This window comes from Arabidopsis thaliana, chromosome 2 (assembly GCF_000001735.4).
Source record: "Arabidopsis thaliana chromosome 2, partial sequence".
NCBI classification, from domain to species: domain Eukaryota; kingdom Viridiplantae; phylum Streptophyta; class Magnoliopsida; order Brassicales; family Brassicaceae; genus Arabidopsis; species Arabidopsis thaliana.
In genome coordinates this window covers 19,408,341-19,427,301 of record NC_003071.7, presented here as the reverse complement: position 1 = coordinate 19,427,301, position 18,961 = coordinate 19,408,341, and the positions used below count along the sequence as shown (strand labels likewise).

The 18,961-nt window shown below is 34.9% G+C and overlaps 4 protein-coding genes, 2 long non-coding RNA genes and 2 other non-coding genes across 11 annotated transcripts; 3 read left to right on the top strand and 5 right to left on the bottom strand.

Annotated features, from left to right (window-relative positions):
- Nucleotides 1-24: 24 nt before the first annotated feature.
- AT2G47310 (flowering time control protein-related / FCA gamma-like protein) lies at nucleotides 25-3,713 on the bottom strand. Its single transcript, NM_180141.2, has 14 exons — nucleotides 3,205-3,713; nucleotides 3,042-3,109; nucleotides 2,872-2,950; nucleotides 2,717-2,799; nucleotides 2,577-2,628; nucleotides 2,269-2,354; nucleotides 2,044-2,110; nucleotides 1,702-1,781; nucleotides 1,543-1,607; nucleotides 1,158-1,407; nucleotides 890-1,036; nucleotides 624-812; nucleotides 443-521; nucleotides 25-350 (listed from the first exon to the last, which is right to left on the bottom strand). Exons 1-13 carry the CDS (start codon nucleotides 3,509-3,511, stop codon nucleotides 456-458), a joined length of 1,539 nt encoding a protein of 512 aa, NP_850472.1. The 5' UTR covers nucleotides 3,512-3,713; the 3' UTR covers nucleotides 25-350; nucleotides 443-455.
- Nucleotides 3,714-3,913: 200 nt separating this feature from the next.
- Nucleotides 3,914-4,614, bottom strand: AT2G09855. Of its 2 annotated transcripts, NR_143746.1 has the most exons (2): nucleotides 4,360-4,614; nucleotides 3,914-4,269 (listed from the first exon to the last, which is right to left on the bottom strand). It is a non-coding gene; the product is annotated as an uncharacterized misc_RNA (transcript). The 2 variants fall into 2 exon arrangements; NR_143745.1 differs by having other exon boundaries at nucleotides 3,914-4,614.
- On the top strand, nucleotides 4,150-4,498 carry AT2G09875. The gene has a single exon (NR_140611.1). It is a non-coding gene; the product is annotated as an other RNA (long non-coding RNA).
- A 446-nt stretch (nucleotides 4,615-5,060) lies between the features above and the next one.
- POP1 (ribonuclease Ps) lies at nucleotides 5,061-8,859 on the bottom strand. Of its 3 annotated transcripts, none has more exons than NM_001084603.2 (10): nucleotides 8,118-8,859; nucleotides 7,926-8,022; nucleotides 7,718-7,825; nucleotides 7,402-7,632; nucleotides 7,178-7,296; nucleotides 6,623-7,081; nucleotides 6,433-6,541; nucleotides 5,783-6,315; nucleotides 5,521-5,691; nucleotides 5,061-5,427 (listed from the first exon to the last, which is right to left on the bottom strand). In NM_001084603.2, the coding sequence occupies exons 1-10, from the start codon at nucleotides 8,567-8,569 to the stop codon at nucleotides 5,226-5,228; spliced, it is 2,481 nt and encodes an 826-aa protein (NP_001078072.1). In that variant the 5' UTR covers nucleotides 8,570-8,859; the 3' UTR covers nucleotides 5,061-5,225. The 3 variants fall into 3 exon arrangements, with proteins under 3 accessions (NP_001078072.1, NP_001078073.1, NP_001324565.1); NM_001084604.1 differs by having other exon boundaries at nucleotides 7,922-8,020; nucleotides 8,118-8,831; NM_001337257.1 differs by having other exon boundaries at nucleotides 5,061-5,691; nucleotides 8,118-8,855.
- Nucleotides 8,860-8,918: 59 nt separating this feature from the next.
- On the bottom strand, nucleotides 8,919-10,527 carry AT2G47280 (Pectin lyase-like superfamily protein). The gene is made up of 5 exons (NM_180140.2): nucleotides 10,285-10,527; nucleotides 9,978-10,137; nucleotides 9,644-9,853; nucleotides 9,309-9,559; nucleotides 8,919-9,221 (listed from the first exon to the last, which is right to left on the bottom strand). Exons 1-5 carry the CDS (start codon nucleotides 10,500-10,502, stop codon nucleotides 9,050-9,052), a joined length of 1,011 nt encoding a protein of 336 aa, NP_850471.2. The 5' UTR covers nucleotides 10,503-10,527; the 3' UTR covers nucleotides 8,919-9,049.
- Nucleotides 10,528-11,398: 871 nt separating this feature from the next.
- Nucleotides 11,399-11,622, top strand: AT2G09845. The gene has a single exon (NR_140610.1). It is a non-coding gene; the product is annotated as an other RNA (long non-coding RNA).
- A 493-nt stretch (nucleotides 11,623-12,115) lies between these two features.
- On the bottom strand, nucleotides 12,116-12,250 carry MIR403. Its single transcript, NR_140789.1, has one exon. It is a non-coding gene; the product is annotated as a microRNA ath-MIR403 precursor (primary transcript).
- Nucleotides 12,251-14,973: 2,723 nt separating this feature from the next.
- UPB1 (transcription factor UPBEAT protein) lies at nucleotides 14,974-15,872 on the top strand. Its single transcript, NM_130295.3, has one exon. The coding sequence runs from the start codon at nucleotides 15,253-15,255 to the stop codon at nucleotides 15,559-15,561; it is 309 nt and encodes a 102-aa protein (NP_566098.1). The 5' UTR covers nucleotides 14,974-15,252; the 3' UTR covers nucleotides 15,562-15,872.
- The last annotated feature ends 3,089 nt before the right edge of the window (nucleotides 15,873-18,961 follow it).

Below are 18,961 nucleotides of genomic sequence, written 5' to 3'. Positions count from 1 at the left end.
AGAGGCACTCGAGTTTTTTTTTTTAAATGGAGTATAATTTTCAGTAATTACTTTTCACTAAACATTATTGATGGAAATTAATTTTCCCGAAAATTTTGGATTTATGTAAATAACAAAATTGAATTTGAAATGGGATTATAGTAGAGATTAATTTTGATACCGTGAAGTGTTTGGTTTGGATCAGGTGAAAATAGGTTTATTTACCGTTTATCAAAATAATTTTTCGATTATTTTTTCCTTTCCAATTCTAAAAGTTTCTAACCAAAACGTAAAATCTGCTTCTTTCTCCGTTTTACAGCTTTCATCTCTCCATTGCTCATCACACAAAGCTTCCTCAGTAGATTTTTTTACTGCAGATTAAGACAATTTTTAAGAGCTCAGAAACCAAATTAGCATCTGCTGAATCACTGAATTCTAATAAACAGAATCAACACTTCATTACCTGAAGAAACCTTTTATGAACATGTTGTTTCAACAGCTAGTGTTGTTACTGGATATACTACTACATTGTTCTCCTGATCCTGAAACACACATCACAGAAAAGTTTGGAATTTACTCTTCTTGTAAGAGACTATCTACAAAAATGGAACTCCAAGTGTGTCATTATTGAAATTTTCTCTAACCGCTGTGGATAAGGATGGTTGTTGGAGTTCACCATTCTGTTGTAATACATCAGACTCAACTTGCTCGCTGTTTTCGATTGCTTCTTGGCTCTCATTGTTTAACGGGGGAGATTTAATTTTTTCATCCTGTAGCCTTGTTTGCTCTTTCAACCATCTTTCATACATGGAGTATTCGTCCGGTTTCTCCCACTGTGTGTTCATCCATAAATTCAGTAAAAGTAGATATTGCTTCAGAGGAGTACACATTGAAAGAGGGAAACTTTTACCGTGCTTTCGCAAGTGATGCAATGGAAGTAATATTTATTCCCATTGGGACAAGTGTGTTCACTCCAGTCACACTCTGAGCTCACTGTATTTTGATCTTCATGGAATGCATTTGAATGACTAGAAATCTTCTGACCATCACTTCTAGTCTACAGATATAAGATCAAGCACATGTATATACAAGATTTGTGAGACCTAAACCGTCTAAATAAACTCTTAGTTCGTAGTTCAAGATCCATCTACCATTAGCAGATCCTACAAAAGGAGTACCTCCACGCTGGCAGTCTCAGATTTCTGATGCTTCTCAAAATTAGCAGGTGGAATATCTTGATGCAGTGGTTTATGAACCTCGGATACTGCTTGAGTATTTTGGTGCGGGAAGTGATTTGGCTGTGAAGAGAAATCATGATGCTGAACGACTCTAGGGGGTGCAGGTTCCTTGTTTTCCCACTGGGGATATGGTTGTGAATGCCAATTTGGGTCGAAGTGTTGCATTGCAGGTGGAGTGTTAAAGGTAGACCTAAAGACACAAAACCATCCAGATATAAGTGATGGGGTAAGATTATTAAAGTGTAAGAACTAAGAGAATTGAGTTGAATAGAAAAGAAAATTCGGCAAATCCTCAAACAAATAAAGGAATAGAAAACTGTAAAACCTTTGTTCCCCTAGACGGGGTTTTTTAGGATCAGCAAATCTAACAATCAGAGGCTGATCAGAACCCTGTAAGGAAGACAGAAATACAGTAAGTCATGGAATAGTGGACGCCAAAGATACATTGAGCCATTGGGATACAACAAAAAACTATCTCAACTACCCGTATGGTAAAGAGTCCATTTAAAGCTTTGATTGCCGCTAGTGCCATCTCTTTACAAGAAAACTGAACAAATGCATACCCTGCAGAGAGCAAAGAATTTAGATATAAGCAGCTCTAATCAGGTTTCATGCTATCAAAAATATCACTTTTAGGCAATGTAAGGCTGTCATAACAGTTTACTATGTTGAGGCATTCTTTTGTTAGGTCTATATGGAAGTTTTACATTAAGTTACTAAGCAATATGAAGTATCCGTAATCTACTAGAGGAGAAACTAACTAGGATATCTGAAACAAGTATGATTCAGAGTCAAACACCACAATATGCAGGGGCAACGGACATACCACGACAAATCTTCATGTCGTCAAGTGCCATATAAATATCTTCAATGATTCCGTACCTAGAGAAGACCTGAGAAGAGCACACTTTGAGAATTTATTCACAATAAAGTAAGAAATTTAACTATAAATGGAGGTAAAAGACAATCTGCACACTGTTCTGTCAATTGGCAGTGACAAAAAAATTCAGAATAACTGAAAGTTAAAGCCGAAAAGGAGTCATGCCAATACCTCATTGACTTCCATTTTTGTAGTTTGTTTGTTGAGGCATCTAACATATAGTTTAGGGTTATCAGGAAGTTGCACTGGGGCAAAACCTAAAGTCCAGATGAAAAGAGAATACACAAATGAGAAACTTGGTCTTATGCGCTTAGAAAAGGGGGAGAAGGAGAAACAGTTCAAGGCATTTAAATCAAATACTAACTAAGGTAAGACACAATTCTGTTTCAAAGGTTCCCCTATTACACTACCATGTTATCTTCAGAGTTTTAGGTTCTATCTAAATTTCTGTCTCTATAAGTATAGACACCTACACTTACCAATCCGTTCTCGTTCAGCTTCAGCAAATCGGACCTTGACTGGAAGCATTTCCTGAACATAACGAAATAAACTTTATAAAAGAATCCAATATCAGAGAGGAAATATTTAAACAAAAACATTGTGGAAGTTAAGAACCCACCCCAGGAAAGGTAAACTGTTCAGTTAAAGCTGCAATAGCCGCATTACCCTCTTCTACCTTTTTGTACTTAATAAAACAGTAAGCTGCAAAGATACATTAATATGTTATAAGCAAACTGCTAAACCCCAGAAGCAAGAATATCAAGAGAAAATCACCTGCCCTTTCACCGGTCATCTTATCTTTGGGTAGAATGATCTCAGTGACATTACCATATTTTTCAAAGACCTGACGGATCTGATGTATAACACAGATTGTCACAAGTCACACAGAAACTCATCAAGGAAACATGTCATAAAAACCATAAAGACTGAACCAAGAAACTCACATCATATTCAGTAGCTGTCTTTGAGATGGGCGCAACATATAACTTGGCAATACTACCATCAGCATTATCTTCATGTATACAAACGAAAGTACCAAAGGGAGTTAAAGACAAAGTCTACACCTTTTGTGGATACGTAGCAGAAAAATTCAAAATTGGAGATAACCTGTAGCTGATTGAGACCGTCTCTTCCTTAAGCTGCTGCCACCGCAAGGACTCGGCGGAAACGGCGGAGGAGCGTTATTACTCTGATCAACGATCATGTTCTGCTGTTGGCCGGAGTAATGCGGTTGATTGAAACGCTGATCCCTGTTGTCGTTTTGGGGGTATTTGTGGAATCCAACGGCAGCGATATGGTGGTGCGGCGGCGGCGGCGGATGAATCTGATGATGAGGAGGGTTGTTGTAGTTGTTATGATAGTAGGGAACTGGTGGTGGAGCACCAGGGAATGCGTTTGGGGCGCGTCTCTCCATCTAGAATCCTATTTGAGTCGATAATTTGAACTCGTCTCAGTTGTCTCGAGATTGTGTTGATCGGGAATTTCTCCGGCGCCGGTAGAGGGAGAGAAAGAGTTATAGTCCTAGGCGTTTCCCGTACCGGATTTATAAACTTCGATGTGGTTCGGTTAACTATTTAAACGACACCGTTCTCAGATATTGGCGATTTTAATTATTTTACCAATTAAAGTTTCTTGTATTAGAAAATGATTGTAATACCAATGTATGTTTGGTTCATTGTAGCAAGAATCAGTTTCATTTTTCTACTGGCTTGTAGGATTCTGCAAGTTGCGGTAACTCATCCCCCTTATCAGGTAAGAAAGAGAGACAGTTTGATTTATAGTCTTGTTCGAATTTGGTAAACAAGTGAAAGTCCTTTCAGAATTTGATCGTTAAGATGATTCAAGGAGCAATCAGAAATGATATCAAGACAAGTGGAAAGCCACTTTAAGTGGCTGTGAAGAAGAAGAGGTTTTGTTGTGAGCAAATTACAAGGAGAAGAAGAGTTACGTTTCTATATTGTTCTTTCTTTCTTTTGTTAGATTTTATCTGCAACAACTTTCTTGTTTCCGGCTTTATCTTTGTCTGAAATTTTTGGAGATTTGTTCAAAGAAAAGTAGCTTCCTTCCCACCAATATAATGGCTCTAAACAAGGGTGGGCTCTGCAACAGGAGACATTACCGCCAAATACACCCTATATATAGCTTCCTTCCCACCAATATAGTGGCTCTTCCCTGCAGAGACAAGACTTACAGACTAGTTCATACTAACATGCATCAAAGAAGAAAGTGTTGTGGTTTGCATAACGATCATTTGGTTCAAACCTCAGAGCCATGGAGTTGTAGATTATGTAGTGGTCAGAATCAAGATAGAGGAGGAATGACATGATTGCTCTGGTCCTAACCAAAGCAATCGATTGGCTCCAGCATTCTCATAACCAGGCCGCTTCTATCTCCCACAGAAAGACTAGGCATTGGTAGCCTGATGTCAATGTCTGTTAGATCATCAATCACTTCTGCTCTGCTTGTTCCATTTTAACATCATCATCTCCATTTAGAAACAGTTTGGTTCAGATTCAGAACCATCATCTTCATCTCTTCTTTCGTTTGTAACAGAGAGGTGTATAATAAGATAGATCGTCCCGGTCCCACATAATCTAACAAACTTACCGTTTAGATTAGTTTATCACCGTCCGATATCTCACAGTTGCTACGTGATGAAAATAAACGGTCCAGATCTCTCGAACGTTGTCAGATTTTCTTTATTTTTTGTCCACCCCCGATTGTTTCCTTTTTTCTTCAACGCTTAGTTTCCTTTTCTTTGAAGAAACCCTAATGCTTATAAATAAAAACTTGAATCTCCAACATATCACTCATTCTGACTTCTGAGAAATCATAATTCATTCTCATGCATTCTCTCTTCTTCTTCTTCTACTTCGATACCATAACAAAATCATTCTCATCTTTCATTCTCTAGTCTTTTCTAAACACAATATAATTAATTTTTTAGCACTTTTTTTTTTTTTACATTCCATAAGCATTGACTTTTTTGTCCCAAAAAAAAAAAACAGATAAGTTGGTGATAAATTTTCCAAATTCCCACTAAACTTTCTATATTTTTTATTGTATGAAGTAAAATAGATAAATAATTGATACAAAAAAAAAACAATTTGAATTTTAAAAAATGCATTTTAAAAGCAGTGGACATCACAATAGTCTTGTTGCTCCAAGACAATCGTAGCAAGTGCGAGTCTAAAAGCAGAAGATCTTAGGTTTCTAACTAAAACATAAATCTGCTTCTTCCTCCGTCTTACATCTTTGTCTCTCCATTGCTCATCTCTTAGTCTCCCTAACAACACCGCATCACAGAAAGCTTCGGCCGCCGGCTTTTTACTACACACAATAAAGACAGGTTTAAGAGCTCAGAAACCAAATCAGCCTCTGGCGACCTGTACTCAATATTTAGTGGTTTTTTTTAGTTTTTACCTCCCACGTACAAATCCTGTTGTTACAAACCCGATTGGCCATCTATGAGATTGCTCTGTAAGAGTGTCTTCAGGAACATTTAGTTCCCAGGTTCCACAAGGTTGTTCTTGAAAGTAAGAACTTACAGAAGATTGTGGGATTGTGACACGCCCATCTTCTCCTTCACTGCAGCTGTAAAACATAATGTATAAGAATGTGATACCAAAATGAAATAGTTCCAATGGATCACAATTTGTTGAACATGGATTCTTGGAGATGTTACCTGGATTTTAGCAATGATATGTCTGCAAGAGTTGGTGCACATACAACCGCGCCTTCTTCGAAAGAACCTTCCTTGAAAGCATGTAGAAGAACTCTGACGAGGCACAGTTTGTTACTACTCTGATGGATCTGAGCTCTTACTTTTTTATCATCTTCTTGAAGCGTCATCATAAGGTCTGTGCTTGGTTTTGAAGTGTTGTGAGGAAATAAAAGCATGTTGTCACTTGTGAATGTTTGGAGAAAAGTAGTTAGCGAATCTGATGTTCTTGCCACGATACCATCAAACAGATTACCACCATAACTGGAAATTTCCACAACACTCCTCCCATTGCTTGAAAACTTTTGATTGGAACCCTCTCCAATAGAACGGGTGACATGGATACTATTCCATGGAGGTGGAATGGGAATTCTGAAAGGTCTTATGGCTGGAGGGCGACGTTGTGCCTTTTCTTCCAAGTCTGCAGCCTCGCTCAGTGTAAAAGATGAATACGCTTTACAGTCGGGAAAATCTGATGGGAAAAAGGGTAAACCATCCTGCAAATAAAGAAAATGACAAGTTTCAGACAGTTTTCAAATATAAGATTTAACAAGTTTACATAGCAAGAGAATCTTAACATTCAGAGAATAAAGTTTAGGAGAGCGAAAATATACATCACATGAAACCCAGCGTTTCTCCCTCTGACCTATTGCATGAGCTCCTTTTGAGACGAAGGCATTCCAGAAGACTTTGATCCAACTAAGGGGAAGAATAAGAGACCATCTGAAAGAAAATAACAATGATTACTTTTGGATCATTAATCTAAAGAACGTCACAGAACGATTCAATCAAAGTACATATTACCCAGTAGGCGCATTCCCAAGTTTTTTATGTTTAAGAAGCAGTAAAGGACAGGACCTTGAACTCCTTGGCCTACTAGATACCTTTGGAACCTCAGCAGCTGGGTCATCGAGGCAAAGAGAATCCATACGACTTTGATGCTTTTCCCAACACAACATGTTCTCTTCTTCGGGAGGGGTCAGCTCACTATTTGCATCCCACAAGCAGTTGAAAACTTCAGGAAAAGTTTCAGCCTCAGTGTTGGTTGTTGTTTCAACGGACTCAGTAGGCTCAGTTTTGATCGTTTCAACTGACACTGTCCTATCATCATGTGGGCTAGTCAGGATCAACCGCGGATCTATGACAAACTGTGCTAAAATAGCGCCAGATGATACGTTCTCTTCTGTGTAAAGATCAGCAACGTTTTTAACCTCAGCTTTTTCCATTGAACACTTTCTTAGAATAGAGGGATTCTCAGAGGTACTGCAAAGACCAAAAAAAAAAAAAAAACCTGAGATAAATTTTCCTTTGTTCATTTGCGTTCTTGAAAATCATTCTATATTTACTCAGATGGCTCACCTTGTAGCAGGATGTAAGGTCTTCTGGAGAAGATGAGATGCTTTTGAACCAAAAATCTCAAGTTTTGCAAGCTGACCCTCGAGTGAAAAGCAATCAACTGAGACACCTGTCTCATTCATCTGAATGAAGGAACTTGAGGTGTCATTATCTCCACAAGAATATGTAAAGCATATAGCTAACAACAAACGTCACAAAAATAACCTCAAAAGACAACAAATAGCTACCTGTTTCTGACAAGCTACTTTAAGAATAGCATATCCTTCACTGAAGGAAGAAGCATGGATCCACACCCAAAGTTTACGAAAGTCTTCATGATCTTTATCTGAGACTGGGAGATCAGTTCCTATGCCGTCACCCCCTTTCTCCTCATTTCTTCTCTTTGGTATCTTAGAAGGTCTCCACATATAAGTAACAGGAGCAATCGCCTGAGAAACTGGTGGTTCGACATGATAAAGCTGAAGAAAACAAACAACTTGCGGTTACATCATTCTAAAGTTATCGTCTTGATTCCTATTAAATGAATTCATAAATTCACTATACCATGGCGTTTTCATAACTACCGCCAGTGAGAATAGAGTCGAAAACTTCCTTCGAATGAGATGACGGAGAAGGCTCTAGTAGCATATTTAATATCGATAAGAGTGAGCCCTGAGAAATTCAAAGCCAAAAGACATGAAGAAAATATGAACACACAACCAAGTTGAAAAAAACTTATAGAAGGATATCAAGAATAAGTGTGAATGCCTGCCTCTGGACCCTCCAATTGCACAGCAATGTGATAGCTTGCATCATGAACAAGAACACCTTGCCGAGACTGCTTCAAGACATCCCTAGATCCCCTTCCTCTAGAACCATGACAAAAACAACCTTAAGATTTCAAAAGACTCTTAACTTTTTTGTAACCTATCAGAATCAAAAACACTGCAAATTTGAAATTTACCTTCCGTGTAAACCAAGAGGAAGGTGAAAACCCCAAAGCTTAGTCATAGTGAATCGTTTAGCGTGCCAAACATGTGTTCTCAGCCTCTTAGTTCCATCACCAGAAGTACAAAACCCAGTTTCAGGGTTCCCTTTAAGTTCCATTCTTCTCTTAACTCGTCTAGTGATCTTTACTTCATGGTCTCCTCCTGATACTTGACCAATCAATGACTGTGATTTTTGCCTCTTTATATTACGCTTCTTCGCAGGTTGATTATTGTAAGAATTGGTCCTTCTCCTCTTATTCCTCTTTGATCGAAAGTCCTTGTTCAAACGCTCAGACACAATGGAGTGAAGAGATTCGAGCTCTGGTGCTCGAGCCTCTGAGAATTTCTGCACGTTGATTTTGCGAGGGGCAAGCGACGATAGACCACCATCTCTTTTCTTAGAGTTTCCATTCGCAGTAGTAGCCATTCTTGAGTAATTTGAATAAAACCCTAGTTTTTAGAATCACCAAAATCCAAACTTTTAGGATTGTCGGAAGAATTGGTTCAGGCAATTTGACGAACAGTTGGCGGGCACGAATAGGAACTGCGGCAGTGATAATAAGACAAGGACAGACACTGGCACACCGTCACGGCTTAGAGAATCAGTACGCAACAAAGGAGATAAAGAGAGGGAAACAGAGATTTGGTCGGAATTTTTGTAAATCAGAAAATTAAGGTTTTTCGATTCATATACGCATGTTTTTTTTTTTTTTACTTATGGTGTACTTTGAGAAGAACAAAAGGGGCCTATATTTACAGTATTTGCTCAAACTAATGAGATTAATGGGCCTTATAGCCCAATGTAATAAAGAGGTCTACTTAATGGGTTTTCTTACTTCTCCAATATAATAAAAGGTTTACTTAATGGGGCTTCTAGCCCAATATCAAACTTTGTCAAATAGAATTGTTAAGGCCCACCCTCAATGGGGAACCTAGAGATCCAACCATCTTGGTCAATGAAGGAAACGCTGGCGAATCCATCAACTTCACTTAGACTCAGCTTCTTAAGCCACGGCACTCTCTGTGACGTGTCCGCTCCAGCTCCGGTGCAACCAGCCTCCACAAACGTTAAGTCTCTCCTACATCACCACACGACAAGGTTTAAACAGAACTTGTTTAGTTCAAAGTATAATTAATGCAGTACGTAAATGATCGATCACGCATACTCGTTGCCTTTTGCACGCCAAGCATCCCAACCAATAGGAAGAACGACGTCGGATAATCGTGAACGGTCGAAGATGACACGTGCGTTTGATCCCCATGCTCGTCCCAACAACGTTTTCCCGACTCCCGTAACGGTACAGTCACTGAACACAAATCCTCCCTCATCTGACGGTGACGGCCTTTGATGCGCAGTTATCGTTCCATACGGGTTATCCGGTGCATATATCCCCAGCGTCATATTCAATGTACATTCCTTTGATCAATATGACACATAAAATATTATATAATGGTCAATTCTTGTGATAGAAAATTAACATAAATTTCGTAACATATATACCTTGAATAGTGATTGACCATAACCAAATATGAAATCGATCCCGCCAGAAATTATACATCGCTTGTAATAATGTCTGCCTTTTCCGTCAAATAAAGTATCTTGAAGTCCGACGAAACTAGAATCGGTCACCACATATCTATCTCCAAGCATCCTCGCCGCCACCGCCGGTACAATCTCCCGTTTGTTATTTGGCACAATATTGTACGTGTTCTACTCTCCATTCCAAGTGATGTAAATTTATTAATTAAGACTCATTACTCAAATCTTTTAGTTATTTACTTTTTCTTTGAAAATCAAGACACATATCTTCATACAAATAGATATATATATATACCTTGAAAGTTATACCGGAGATGACGATATCATCAGCAAAAGCAGTGAACGTTGCGCTGATATCGGTGGCTTGATGATCATCGTACTCAATTACCGTTTGTTCAATTCCTTTACCTTGCAAATATATGAATCCTTTTTCTTTTGGTATCGTTACTTTCTCCCTACATTTTCATTAATGATCATTTACATATTTAAATAAAACTTTTCGTTATACTGTATGTTACTCGAAATTTCAAAAGTGACAAGTGAAGTAATATATACATGAAATATATATATGTTACAAAAGATCATATCGTAGTAGCTAGTACCGGTAAATTCCATTTTGTGTGAAGACACGAATCCAATTATGGTTGGGAGGAGAGATTGAATCGATTGCACTTTGGACGGTCGTAAAATTTCCGCCACCGTTAAGATCAACAGTTATGGTGTAAGCTATTTGTTCGGCTGCGGCTGAATATCCGTACACAAACAACGTCATTACGACCATACACACAATTTTGTAATTGTAAGATGCTACCCTCTTCATCGTATAGAATTGATTTTTTATAATTCACATCTAAGTAAATGTAATTAGGTGTTTATATATTAAACTGTTCACAGAGCGAGCGTGTTTACCTTGCATTCACTGATCCATATGTACATATGTGGTATGATATCATCTTATAAATATTTAAATATTTCACATTAAATATTTCCATATATATAATTTAAATGTAATTTTTTAACAAAAATAAGTTTAAACATTTGGAGTTTTTTTATTTGACTATAAAAAAATACCAAACAAAATATATTTGGTCTGATATTCTACCTTCCTAAACTAAATAACATATATTTTAACGATTTCGGGGGTGATTGACAGAAGCATTTAAGACTTTAGAAAGATTTTAAAAGTCTTCAAAGTTTTTTTTTGCCAATCAAGATTTTTTTGCCTTTAAAATCTTTTAAAGCTTTCACAGCACTCTTTTTTTTTTTACTCTTTGTTTTTTATTTTTTTTTAAAGTCACCTATTAGTTTTGGCTTTAAAATCTTTTAAAGCTACACAGCACTCTTATTTTTTTAAAACCAAATTAATACATTACTTTGTACGTATTAATTCCTCTCTAGTTGAAACTTTGAATTAGTTTAGCCAGAGAGAGGAAGATTCGATGCTACGTACTTTGTTTTTCTTAATTACCACTTTATTCTATTGTAATTTGACCGTTTTATTGGCAGGGTAATTTTAAGACTCTTAATTAACTACAGATTGTGCCACACTAAAATATGAATTTATGTTTATTAATGCTATTATTAACGAACTATTTACTTGTTCATATATTTGGTTATACTTTTGTTACAAGAAAAACTTACGTTTCTCGCTAGTAACATTATTGTTCATGTAGTGTAGTAAATCCATAAAGACATGAAAAAATTCTGATCTACCATTGAGTATTCCCAAACCACCTGGCTGAATAAGTAAGAGTTCCTTGGTATTTGTTATAAGAAAATTAATTGAAATCAGATATAAAATCTTTGAATTATACAAGTAAATATCTTGACCTAGTAAATGTTAATAGTAGACACACCCCACAATCAGAGTGACTTAAAGATGTTTAAGTTTAATTTGGTCACAATATTTTTACAAAAGATTTTGATCTGCTTTCTCGGACAAACAAACCAACAAAGAACGTAGAACAGGACTATGAGAAAGAGATTCTCTTTACCAGTGGATCGTAAGAAAATGCTAAAGCAATAACAACAACTGTCATATGATTCCAGACATTAATACACAGACATAAATGGATTAAGGACAAGTCGTTTGCATCAATCAAATCCAGTAACTCAAGTAAAGTCTTTGAAAGTCTTAAGAAAGCATAATTAAGCAAGACAATTAGGAAATGAGTGCTTGAAAACTTTAATATGCATAAATAAACAGAGTGATAACTTTTTGTCGGGCTCTCGAATCGAGATTCATACCAAACATAGGTAATACCAAATTTGGAAATAGAAAACGATAGAAATCATCAACGCAAGGGAATGATTCCAAAAGTAGACATGTAGATCTTGTTTACGATTCCCAAATTAAAGCAACATCTAAATCTTAAAATCACCAAAATCAAAAGAGATCGATTCGAAATCGAAGACAGATCTGGTAAAAATCGAAAAGACAGATTACGAGTTTGTGCGTGAATCTAATCCAACAACAAAGATTATAGGAATTGTTAAAGAATCTCTTACATAAAGCCTGTTGAATTAGATTCAAGCACAAAACATGTAATACGACTCTTCTAATGACAATCGTCGTATCTTTTTCTCACAGAGACTTTTTTCGCCGGCGCTCAAGAAGAAAAAGAAGAAGAAGAAGAGAGACCTAAATCATCTGTATCGTCGTACAGTTTAACCATATATCAGTTTATGGATCACAGTATTTAAGTTAAAGGGCCAAATTAAACCCACTAGTATTAATGGGCTTAGCCCCAACTGTAATTCCTGCCTCTAGCCCAATAAGTATTTTAATTATGGGCCAAATCAATAATAGTTAAAATACAGTGCCGTTAATTAAACTAAACTATCATAGCTATATATTATAGTATAGTATTATTACTAAATATATTTTCTTAATATTGGTTGATCTTTTAGTTTTTTTTATCATAAAATTTTGAGTTTTTTATTTGATCCATTTTTTTATTTCTAAATCTATATATACATTTTTGCATCCATTTTGTGAAATAAATCATGGAGTTGGGATTTATTTACAATGGTTGTCACTGGATTTTAATTATTTAATTTTTTTTAATTAATAGTTTGTATTTTTTTAAGGCAATTAATTGTGTAACAAACCAAAAATATTCGAAATATATGGTAATCCCATATGTCACGCAAAACACGATAAATTATCTTCTCCTTATCTCACCTACAATATTCACTAAATCTTAAAACAACCAAAATTTGAACTATTTAAATTATTTCTATTAAATATCGGCAATCAATTAAAACAAACATTGTGAAACAAACCAAAATACATTTACAATCCCGTAAAATGAGCAAACCCAATTATATGTGCACCTAAAAACATTCCTTATCTTGGTTTGAATATTCCATGAAATTAAAAGTCCATAACTTTTTCGGTATAAAATCACAATCATAACTAATTCAACAACTAATATTTAAACTTATAAAAAATTAAAAAATCATGAGACAAAAAATATAGCGGGACGGATTTAGATTGATATGAATAGCAGGACGGGTTTGGATTGATATAACACATGTTAAATATTTATTTTATTATTTTATCATCACCAATTTTTTTAGTTACAATATTAATATAAAATTATATAACTTTAATACTAAACTAAAACCGTAAAATTCATATTATTATATATATATATATAAAAAATATTTGTCCCGTGGTGTACCACGGATTAAATCCTAGTTTAAGATTTATTTTTGTATCATTTATTGGAAGACAGAACATTCAACATATAATAGATTCTGCTGATATGGTCTTCTTATTGTTTTACTTCTTTCTGATATATATACCATTTTCTGGTTAAAACAACTATTATGATATTAACAAAGGAAATTTCGTAAAAATTATACATAAGATAATTACTCGATCATAATTTCCGAAACATTAATAATTTTCTGGTAATAAAAAATATATATAAAAAATTGTGAATTGGGATATAGATGTGTTGGGTGGCCTAGACGAATAGGGAGGATATAAGAACATGTGCATGCACGTTAAGCTAATATACATACAACGTGCTGCTAACAAGCGATCAATTTCGACCACTAAACACTCCATTATGGCTACTTATTATATGTATAAACCTACCTTAATTAGTTAGGTACTTTTCACGTTACCTTGAAACCTATAAAATATAGACATACACTGATCAATCATATGCGAATGTTAAGCTAATTCTCATTTAATGATCAATTTATATATCTCAATTATCAGAGACGTACATATATGTCTAAGAGAATTTGTAAGTACAATGTTTCGTGTTGACGGCGATGGGAGATATACATTGAATCTATAGTCTCCGAGGATGTTTGATCAACATCGCTCCACGAATCTGCTTTTCTTTTTCTTTTCTTAAAAATAAACACATGACGAGAAAGAACATAATCTTTTAAGGTGCTTCAATCAAATCCACTCACTAAAATAAAAATCCTAAATACGAAAGTCCATAAATTCAAAGGAACACAGAAGATCACTGCATGTTCTTGTGTCTTTTTATATTAAGACCTTATCCCATTATCCAACATCGTTATCTACTTTGTCCAAAAAAATAAAACACCTAGAAATGCTTTTGTTATATCATTAGGTTATTCATATTTCTTAATTAGTTGCGCCGGGTTATATCAGCTGGAAATAATGAGATATATAACGACTTGATAAAAGCAAAAGCATTATGACAACCAAATAGTCATATTTTATCTATCATCTCCGTCGACAGTGGTGATCAATTCAAACTATATACATTGTAGCGAAACTCAAACACTAATATATTGTATGTTTCTAAATTAGTTTACGAATCAGACCAAAATTTTGGGAGAAATATAAAATAAGATAATTTTTCGATAGTTGTTTTGACTTTTGCTAACGCGCGCGGCATAATATGAATATTTTCTTTTTCATCTTATCAACCTATATATCTGTCTATTTCAATCGCTAGCGTCTTAATACACTGATTGCATGCTTATAAATTAGATTAAGAATTAATCTAGAAAGATAATGGCATAAAGATAATTATATTCTTCGTTAATGCCTGACTTTTTTTTTTTGGTTTGCTTCAATCCGCCCGACTTTGTTAATCTCAGAACAAATTGGCTGCGAAAGTAAAATAAAATAAAATGAAAAAATGGATAAAGCGCAACAAAGGAGGAATAAGACAGGGTGTTTAAGGTGATGTGAATGGGAAGAAAGTTGGTGTTATTAAGCATGTAAGAGAGTTGGGTAGTGATGATAATCATGTGAGTGCATGTGCATCGAGTTGTATTTTGATGACATGTCCTCTGATTTAAGCTAAACCCTAATTATCCATCAAAAACAACATTTAAAACACCCTTGTGGACACTTGTCAAATTCTCATCCAATTCTTTTGAGAGATAAAAGGAGAACCTTCTCAGAAGCTGTAATCTCCATTTTAAGCTATATATAAAGGTCACTGACCTCTATGTATGTCTATATAAACTAAGGGCGTCTCATACTCTCATATATATTTGCATCTAATCTTGTAAGCAAACGTTATCACTTGTCTACACAACATTCTTTCATTTACAATAATAATATGGGTGTAACATTAGAAGGACAAAGAAAGGAATCAATTTGGGTTTTGATGAGAAGACAAAGGGCTCGAAGGGCACTTGTGAAGAAGATCATGATCCGACCAAGGAAGAGTGTAGAAGCTTCTAGAAGACCTTGTCGCGCAATACACAGACGAGTGAAGACGCTAAAAGAGCTTGTTCCCAACACCAAAACATCAGAAGGTTTAGATGGACTCTTTAGACAAACGGCAGATTATATCTTGGCTTTGGAAATGAAAGTGAAAGTTATGCAGACAATGGTTCAGGTTTTGACCGAAACTAACTGTGTTTAAAAGCCTTCATATATTTTTTGTATATCTTGTTGGATTTTACGTTCTTTTTAGTTTTTATTTGTTCGTGTTTATTTTTTATTATCTCGTGTGATTGTCTTGTGTTGCTTATATAGAAAAGGAATTTGGTTTATCTTGCTGCTGTAGACTATGCAGAAAATTAAATATCAAAAATATATATGTATTATATGCTTATCTAAATAACAGATGACTGTTGGTTCGGCAAAAAAAACATGATAATTGTTCCATGGGAATAGTTTTTGTGTGCTACATTAGCAAAGAACAAAGGGTCATTTCTTAAAAAGGTTGTAAAGGAACTATGTTGTAAACATGATATCAATAAAATTAAGTTCAGTCGGTTGGAGAAAATACAAATGTAGGGAGGTAACAGGTATTTTTTACCAATAAAGGGACAAAACACTGTTGAAAAAGAATGTTTAACGTTGGGCTGTGAAAGTGCGTGGGCCACGAATTCAAATACCGAATTTTTAGTCCATATAGTGGAAGCATCCAAATTCGAAGTTCAGGCTCACCTTCGAACTTGTGAAAGTTTCAATATTTCTATTCATTTGAAAGTTCATAATTGCAAACTATGATTTGGAAATTACAGTGAAAGAACTTGAATTTTAGTCTTGAAATATCAAAATTAATCCTTAAACTATTTAACACAGTGAGTTAGCTATATTTTGTTTTTTCATTCGTGTTTTCCATATTATTTGTTGTTGACGTGTTGTTACTACGCTCTCCATTTAGGGTGTTACAAATAAATTAAAAATTGCGATGACCAAAAAAAAGAATATACCGATTATTTTCGAATAGTTCTAGGCATCAATAGTGGATATGCAGAAAATTTATCGAGAAGACTACTAGCTTCATAGTACGTATTATAACGATGTAATTTACTTTTCATTGTAATTCTTTCAAAGTAATTGGTAAAACTGTGTTATGTCACTATGTGCTTTTAAATCCTGCTGTTGGACTACAGTGTCGCTCTGTGATAATGATAGATAACAGATACAAATGTTTGATGGCCACGTATCATTTAGCCCTTTAATTTATTTGAGATGACACGAATTGGTTGTGATGAAATGGTCCGACATTTTATTATCTCGACGTTGATTTGGGGTTCAACAATATTAACATGGCACTACACATTTATTCTTTAACACCGTGTAGAGATGGCAAGTAAAGTCTTTAAATGGGCTTATAAACGGGCTCATTTGATTACTCAAACATATATGGTTTCCGATTCTTCCAAAACATAATTATGTGATATTTTGTTTACTTGCTTAATAAAATTAAGCATATAGTTTTTTTTATCATATAGTTTAGCTATAACATGTTATCTGTACACTAACTCATGGTTTACATTGCGGTTATTTTATTTTAGAAAATGTTTTCGGTGATCCTTCATTACTTTCGTATGTAATTCCTATAAATTTTGATTATACCGACATTTAAATCCGAAAATATCTATTAATATTTGCCTTGCGACTTCGTTTCACTTCTATGTACAATATGATCCAAAATTTCGGTTAGCTATTGTCTTTTTTTTTTTTTTAACCGTATTAGAGAGGTAGGAATCGATTTAGGAGGAGGATAAGTGCTACCACACATTTCAAATTCGTTGAACCTTTTTACATATAAGAAAAAATATCAAACTAAACTGGATCGTTGTCCGATATGTAGAAGACAAAAATTTATATGTAGAGATATTAGTAAATGATATTAATGACTATAAGTTAATGACTAGCTACCATCGGAGGGATTTATATTAATCGGTATTATGTTTGATGCGGCGATTAATAAATAAAATAAGATCCCAAAATGCGTTTACTTTGACTTACCCATGTGCAAATACCAACGCAACGGTTATTATTTAACGATTTTGTTTTTAACTCTTCCACACAACATTTTAGAATTGCGAAAGAAATCTTAAGTGGGTCAACACATGCGATACGAGTGGCGTTTGAGTGATTTTTTTTCCAATTAAAATAACAAAAAGGCATTTAATTAGGGAATTGATTGCTACTTGTGAATTAATCACGAGACATAAGTATCCAAGAAAGAAGCAACGTGAATATTATCCCTTGATTCATGCCTTGTCAACTCCTCTAGAAGGTTTTCTCTTGTTAGGGAACACTCTCTATCTTTTTAAATGGTCCAAATTAATCACCTAACTCAACCAATTAAACGAATCCACATGCAATTCAAACTATATATCTATAGTCACTTAGTCTAATACATTCTGATGTTCTATGAATATGAGTAAGACTTAGGTATGACTAGAGTATTATACATCGTCTCTATTTGTTCTATTGTTTTTTTCATATAAAAAGTGTTGGTTGATGGGCTTTTATAATTCAAAATTCGAAGATTTGACTTACTGTATATGATATGTTATTGTATATCCCAATACTCTAAAATACTGAAATGTTTTGAGTACCGTCGCGGGATTACGTGATATAGTGGAAGACTGGTGACTCGGAACCCTGTGACTCGTGACCGGAGTGAAATTATTATTATTCTAACCATTGATTATCCTGATTTCTCGCTTTTTTAAAAAATAAAATAATTTTGTTTCTCCTTTAAAAAAAAAATCCACTATGCTATTGAGATCCTAGACGTATCCAAGAAGCAACCCTAGGGTAGTCAAAAATTTAATATATTTTTTTCTTTTTTTTTGGTGGAATAATATTTTTTTTTTCTGTATCGTTCGGTGATACGAATCTACCTTTTCTAACACCTATTTATTTTGTTTTGAATCTAGTTTTCTTTAAGTAATGTAATTTCACGACTGAACTGAACCATCAAATCTCAAAAGACCTCTGATTAATTTTCATCCATCTTTAGAAAAATAGTGAAGTTTGTTTGATGAATTGGGACAATTTAGTTAATATATTGGTGGTATACAGAAAATTATTAATTATTAATTATTTTTTTTAATGTACTTGCTTCTTTCTTGCTCGCGCGATCTAACGGCAGCAAGGGAAGGAGGGAGTAACGAAGGATGAAGCGTGGGCCATTGAATTTGAGATAGTGCCACGTGGACAGTTTAGTTAATGGGACCCATAAGCCGACAAAAAGAGGACACGTGTAGAATATATTTGCACAAAGACGTCCGTAGAGAGAAACATACGCCACCATTGATGCCCGTCCGCAAACCAACGCCAACACCGAGCCGCGCGTCTTTTGGCCGACCTTTGATTGAGACGCTTTTCTTTATTATCCAATTTCAAAATTAAGAAATAAACTAGGCGAAAAAAACAACCAAAAATGTTTTGACTAGGACTGATCCTATAATAGTCAGGTCGTAGTAACTAGTAATATCTGTAAACTTGAAACATTATTATGAAATACGGTCGAAGAAAATTAAATTAAAATAGGTTACTAAAAAAAGGGG